Raw genomic sequence first — 6,247 nt, 5'->3', positions numbered from 1 at the left:
TTTGCATAATTTGTTGTTTTCTAACAAGGACAGAGGAGGTCTTTGTGGCAAAATTTACCACAGGTATTATATTTATGAATCCTCAGTACATTTTGTGGTTCTGTTCAAATTGAGATTGTTGACTTTTAGTGTTAGACCAGCAAAACGGCAGGAGCAGCAAAACAAATGGCCAAGACTTAAACCGCCGAACCATTGGTCACTGGGCACTCCGCACTACGAACTAAGAAACTGGTGACCAGCTGGAGTCTTGCTGGTGTCAATGTACCAGCAGGGCAACAACAGCATGCTACCCTTGCTGGGTTTCTTTGTCTCAGTCGGTAGTGCTTTTTCTGCTGCTGCTGCTGCTGTTTTGCTCTTGCTGATGACACCAAAACCAGTACAGAAACTACGAAACCATGCTGGTCTATTTTGAGGTGTTTCATAACAGGCCACTGAGCATCAACAGGTTGCAAAAGATCGTATACAGAGACGTTGGAAGAGTAACCGACTCATTAAGGTGGACATCTTTGGAAATGTGGGAAAAAAACTTTGTTCATTCAGTTTCTTGTTGAAGAGCATCACGTTGTGCAACCTGATACAGTTGGACACGTACAAAAGTTGGCTGATGCTCACCTGTGATGCATTTTAGGTTCATCCTGAAATTTCACTTGGAGGCCAAATAGCCTCACCTTTTTGTGGGTAGTACCGATCAAAAAACAGTTACTTTTGTAGGCCCCCAAAACAAGAATTCTGAATATTCAATAAGCTGTTTATTGGCAGATGAAGCAGATTACTTCGATGATTTCTGTTTCCATTGTTTTCAGAAAATGTTCATCTGTTTGACTTTGTAATGAGTTCTGAGCTTTCTGCAGAAAGTTACTCTTATGAAAGTCAGGGAGGAAGCTGCACTAAAACAAAACACGTTCTGGGCATGTGTAACACATTCCACATATGGAGCACATTAGAATTTTAGCCTGGCAAAGTTTTCAAGTTTAACCAGATTCCTCTGCTTGTGACTGGCTACAGAGTCACAGCAAAGCTCTTAATGCTGCCTTCTGCTTTTCCAGTGTCACAATTTAGAATGAAGAAGGGCTGCTGCTAAGTGCATTGTGATATTGGCGGAGATGGGAAGCTGTGTATTCTTATTGATCTGATTCATGATGAACTCAGCCATTTCGCTTTTTAACATTTTAATAGTGATTCTTAAAAAAAATGCACAGAAGAGTTTTGCTTTGAGTGTGTTACCAATAAGCCAACTAAAGCAGAACAGGGACTATTTGGACATGATGCTGGTCATCACAAGTGTCTCGCCGCGCAGGTTTTTGGCTTTGCAGATGTACTTTCCAAAATCGATGGTCTCCATGTCATCCACGCTGAGGACGCTTTGTGTGATGCGTGTCGTTTGACCCCGCCCTCGATTGACCAGCCTCCATGAAGTTTGTATGTGAACAGGACGCCGGCCCTGAAACAACAAATCATTCCCAAACGGTAGAAAAAAAAACCATGTTTTTTTAGGTGGGGTTCAAACATCAATTTGGTTTCACATCGCCATTTTTTTCAATATTGTGTTTGTCCTCCACTAATCTAAACATGGCCTTCTGATAAAACTGGGTGCTTTTGGGGCACATACAACATATTGTGAAGAAAAAATTAGGGATGACTTCCCCTTATGATGGAACAATTCTATGATACAAATTATTGACATTTATGGCAATGATGTCAGCACAACATAGCTAGCACGTTATTTGCTCCTAAATAACTTGCTGTGTTGTTTTTATTTATAGTTTAAGTTTGGGACAACACAATCTCACAAGTTCTGTGAACTCTTATTTGTTCATTGCAGCCTGGTCACCCTGGAAGAGTTTCTTCTTTTTTGCCCATACGGGATTTTGAGTTTTTCTTTCCCCAATTCGGAGCTTTATATCAGCCAACTAGCAACCGTGGGCTTGTGAAGCTCTTGACTTCACTTGACTTGAATGTCACTAACTACCCACTGATGCGCTAAGCCAAAATAAATATCCTCAAAGTGAACTGATGGTTTCTTTGTTCTTTCAAGCAAAGTGTTCCTCTCACCTCCCCGGGATACGACCAAGTGAAGCTTATATCGACATCCGGCTCCCCAATCACACTGCAGGTCACGTTGACATTGTCGCCTCCACTCACCAGCTCAGAAGAAGCCTTCAGATTCACAAAAGGTGGACTACTGGGGACTGTTGACAGCAGAAGGTGTACAAGAATAGTCCGGAAAGGTCCAGTTTGACTCACTAATAAGCGGAGAGTTAATAAGTAAGCTTTACCTTCTACATAGAGCAGCTGGTATTTATTGGAGATCTGCGGTGTTCCTTTGGCCACTGCCTTGCAGTAGAACACCCCCTGATACTCAAGACTGGGCGTCTGCAGGACAAAACCCTTGGCGGGGTCGTAGTTCACTAAGGTCTCATTGGCAGGGATCTCCTCAGGCGGTACTTCTCTGTGCAGCGACACCGTAGCTTGTGGAGTTGTCACGCAACACGGCACCACGGCCGGCTTGTCTGGGCGCAGGTACACAATCTGGAAGTGGATGTCCGATGGGACAAAGAGGTTGTCTTTGTCTGAAAGAGATTTTTGCTGTTGTTGTTAACTCAACATCTTATTATGGGGTTGACAAATAAAAAAATAATAAACTATTCACGCCTAATTCTAATTTGCTACTATTGTTTGAAGTCGATTCATTGAGAAAAAGAAGTGTCCTACAGTGGTTATATACACAATGACATCACAAACACTGTGTCTTCATTGACCTGCAAAATAGATGTGTGAGGAATGCACGTGTTCGTGGTCCTTTTGGCACTCACGCCCATCACACACGACTACCCAGCAACTGTACTGTCCGGTATCAGCAGCTGAGGTCGACGTCAGGATGAGCTGACTGTACTTGTCACTCTGTGTGATGCTAGAGGGGGACAAGAATGTAGAAAGAAAGTATGAGAAGCCGTTTGAGTATTGTTTTGATATTCTTGATATATGCAGCTTGAGGTCCGTGTGTTAATACGCGGACTAGTAAGTGGACCTTAAGATGGATATCGAATAAATGCCTCAATGGCTTTTCATAAGAAAATGGATGCACATAGAGATGTAGACAGCTTATCACCTGAGACGAGAGTCGTTGAAGGTGTCCAGGTAGGTGGGGTAAGACCACCCAATGTTGCTGCCTTTGCAGCGCAGCTCCATGTTATTCCCGGGGGCCAAAATGGTGCTCTGGCCCAGACGCAGGAAACGGCCTTTTTCCAACACCTGTGTCAACAGGCTGTGGCCTCTCCCGCCTCCCTCCTTCAATTTGGGTTGACGCACCTTTCCCCGTTTCCCTCCTGGTCTGATGCGGTTTTCTCCTGAATCCTTTCTTCTCTTGGCTTGCTGACACGTGCCTTTCAAAGAGAGTTAGCCAATCGATGACTTAAAGACTCTGCAAGGTGATTTGTTCCAAAATACTCAAATTAAATTAAATACACACACATGCACAAAATTGATGGTAAAACTTTGGTCACAGAAATAGCTGACAAAAGTAAAATCAGACATTGCTTTTAAATTGTGGTTCAACAGAATTACAGTTAAAAAAAGGTCAGGAAACAGGCCTGGATAATGACGATGGTACACTTAAGTTCAAATTTTGAAGCACAAGCTTTTGAGGCAAACACTGCGATCAAATGATTTTGAAAAGGTCCTAAAACAACTCTCCTTCCTCTGGCCAAGGTTTGTCTTTGAGTTGTACGAACCATGTCGCCAAACCTGACAGTGCCGACTTGTTACCATTTTAATAGAACGACTGACTGATTACAAGTTTGAAGACACCTGCGATGCTAATTAGAGGGCACACCTTCATTGAACATTCCCTTTAAATTACTTTCAATCTTTTCTAAGGGTGCCATCATCTTTCATAAACAATAAATGAATAATTAATTGAATCACAATGGAGAAGCAATAGGGTCCAACATGACTCAGTGGTGGAGTTGGCCGCCTCCCAACCCACAGGTTTTGGGTTTGATCCCCTGACCATGTTGAAGTGTCCTCGAGGAAGGTACTGAACTCCCACTTGCTCCTGATACAGCATCAGTAGATGAATGAGGAGTCTGTCTTTGTTTTCGTTTTTTTTAATTTTTTTTTTACTTTAGTCTCATGTTTTTCCTTGTGTTGCTTTGCGTGTCTATCTTGTCATTGTAAACTATTGTGTGTATTGTCAATTGTCCTTGCCTAGTGTTTGTTTGGTTACTTTATTATTTTTGTTTACCCTAGTTCCTTGTTTGCCTTTAGTTTTCTTTTGGAAATTAAACACTTTTTTTCAGTTTAAACCACTCTCTGCCTCACTTCTCTGCAATTGGATCCTCCTCCACCACTACGATCTGACAGAGTCCGTGTGAAGCGCTTTGAGCACCTGGTAGGTGGAAAATGCGGTATACAAGTGAAAGCCCCATTACCAATATCTTATTTCTATGAATTTAAGAAGGAATATTTCCTTTTGTTTGATTCAAGTTACTTTTGTGACCACTATGGGTTTATCTTTCATGAACAGAGGGGTACTAAAATTTATGTCCATATGTGTGTTTATGTGTGTTACAGTGTTTAACCCCTGATTTCAGTTGTCCGCATTTTTTGACCGTGGCTAAAACCCCTCCGAAGTACAAACTTGAACACTGGAGTCCTGGGGGCTTTTTTGTGTTTCCAGCAGCTAAAATAACATCGAAGTAGGAAGTTTGCAATCTTTTCGTTCTGTCCAAATCGACCAGCTTCACTCTCACTGTTGATGTTCATTTCATTCTCAATGAGGACTGAAATAAACCTACAAAAACAATCTTTATGCGGATGAGACTCTGTTGTTCTTCCATAAAAAATGAAGCACAGTTGCCAGCAAAGATAGATTTATCAAATCATGTGAAATTAAACTACAAACTAAGAAAAGTATTTGTGAGATGGTACATAGGTGCCACCCAAGCCAATAATCTGCTTTGGTTTTTGGGGATTTCAGCGTTGGTCCTCATTGAGGGTGGACTGCTGCCCATCACAGCTGATGTTAGGCTAAAGGCTAGGAACATATTAAACAAACAGTCATTCCCACTCATGGTCAATAAAACATGTTAATTTAACCCAGCATGCATATTTTGGGCAGAGAACTGGAGCACCCATGAAAAAAAGCATGGGAAGAACATGCCAACTCAAAAAAAAAGGAGGTCCCAACATTAGAACCTAAACCTCTGAACTTTGAGGCAGAACACCATGTCATCACGTAAGCGCCAGTTCCTCACGATAACACAAATACACGTGAGTCAAATGCATTGAGACAAACATTGCAACAGACTTACCATGTTGGAGCTCCACCCAAAACAGTGCCAGGCAAAGCACAACACAGAGCTTCATACTGTACTGGATGTTGGGTCCCAAGGCTGCACAGGGCAACAAGACCTCTCACAAGGGGGGGTTTAAGGGGCTTCGGGATGGGAATGGAAGTCAGATTCTGAGGGTTGCCCAAATTTTGCAGGTTCCAGCAGCACTATTCAGCTTTCCAGATCCATTCTTCCTCAAGAGCGAGGGGGAATGAAAAGTAGGACAAAACCCAGGGAACTTCGGTTCACTCCCTCTGCTCGCTTTGATCTGCTGAGTCAAATGTTCTTTAACGCCCTCTGCTGGCCAAGCACATGCACAACATCTGCCTGATGTGCTTTTACATCCTGTAGGTGGGTACTTACCAAACGTAAGAGACACGTAAAGAGACTTTACCTTGCCTTGGATGATGGGCATTTTGTAGGAGCCCACTGGCGTGCGGTGAGGGGTATGACTGGTGAGGGATTGATACTTTTACAACATTGCTATATAAGTAGCAGCTTGAACTAAAATTTTATTTTTCTCACGCAATGTTTACTGTCGGTCTTCCTTAATTAAATGCTATTAGTTTGAGAGGTATTTTTCAAGATTTTATTTTTTATCTTTCACGCTGGCTTTGTTTTGGAGCAAAACTTTAGGGTCTTCACTTTGCTTAATTTTCCTCTCAATTGAAGCAACAGAGTCTGTGAGGTGCATGAACTGGTTTATGCATTGACGTGTTTTTAAGCGACAAAAGCTGGAGGGAGAGTTCTTTACTGTATCAGTTGTTCTTGACTTTATTTTTTTTAATGCATTAATAAAAAAAATACATAGATAAGAATTACGGTTTTACTTCATTTAGGGGGAAATGCTCACCCATGAGGTATAAATTGAAAAAAAAAAAAGTAAACTCAACGTTTCAAATTCGAGACGTGAA

At 41.9% G+C, this 6,247-nt stretch overlaps 1 protein-coding gene across 1 annotated transcript; it reads right to left on the bottom strand.

Moving 5' to 3' along the window:
* Positions 1-1,152: 1,152 nt before the first annotated feature.
* Positions 1,153-5,573, bottom strand: pdgfrl (platelet-derived growth factor receptor-like). Its single transcript, XM_088294255.1, has 6 exons — positions 5,313-5,573; positions 3,110-3,383; positions 2,760-2,911; positions 2,277-2,570; positions 2,053-2,189; positions 1,153-1,441 (listed from the first exon to the last, which is right to left on the bottom strand). The coding sequence occupies exons 1-6, from the start codon at positions 5,365-5,367 to the stop codon at positions 1,253-1,255; spliced, it is 1,101 nt and encodes a 366-aa protein (XP_088150381.1). The 5' UTR covers positions 5,368-5,573; the 3' UTR covers positions 1,153-1,252.
* Positions 5,574-6,247: the final 674 nt, after the last annotated feature.

Source organism: Idiotropiscis lumnitzeri, chromosome 4 (assembly GCF_059441095.1).
Source record: "Idiotropiscis lumnitzeri isolate Australia: NSW breed Sydney's pygmy pipehorse chromosome 4, RoL_Ilum_1.0, whole genome shotgun sequence".
Taxonomy (NCBI): domain Eukaryota; kingdom Metazoa; phylum Chordata; class Actinopteri; order Syngnathiformes; family Syngnathidae; genus Idiotropiscis; species Idiotropiscis lumnitzeri.
Note: the sequence above shows the minus strand (reverse complement) of the source record. Positions and strands in the feature narration are given on the sequence as shown.

Coding starts and splice junctions, on each gene's coding strand:
- pdgfrl (XM_088294255.1), bottom strand. CDS start 5,367: ATGAAGCTCTGTGTTGTGCTTTGCCTGGCACTGTTTTGGGTGGAGCTC. Junction 3,384..5,312: donor TTGGGTGGAGCTCCAACATG/GTAAGTCTGTTG, acceptor TCTCTTTGAAAG/GCACGTGTCAGCAAGCCAAG. Junction 2,571..2,759: donor CTCACACATCTATTTTGCAG/GTCAATGAAGAC, acceptor AATCTCTTTCAG/ACAAAGACAACCTCTTTGTC.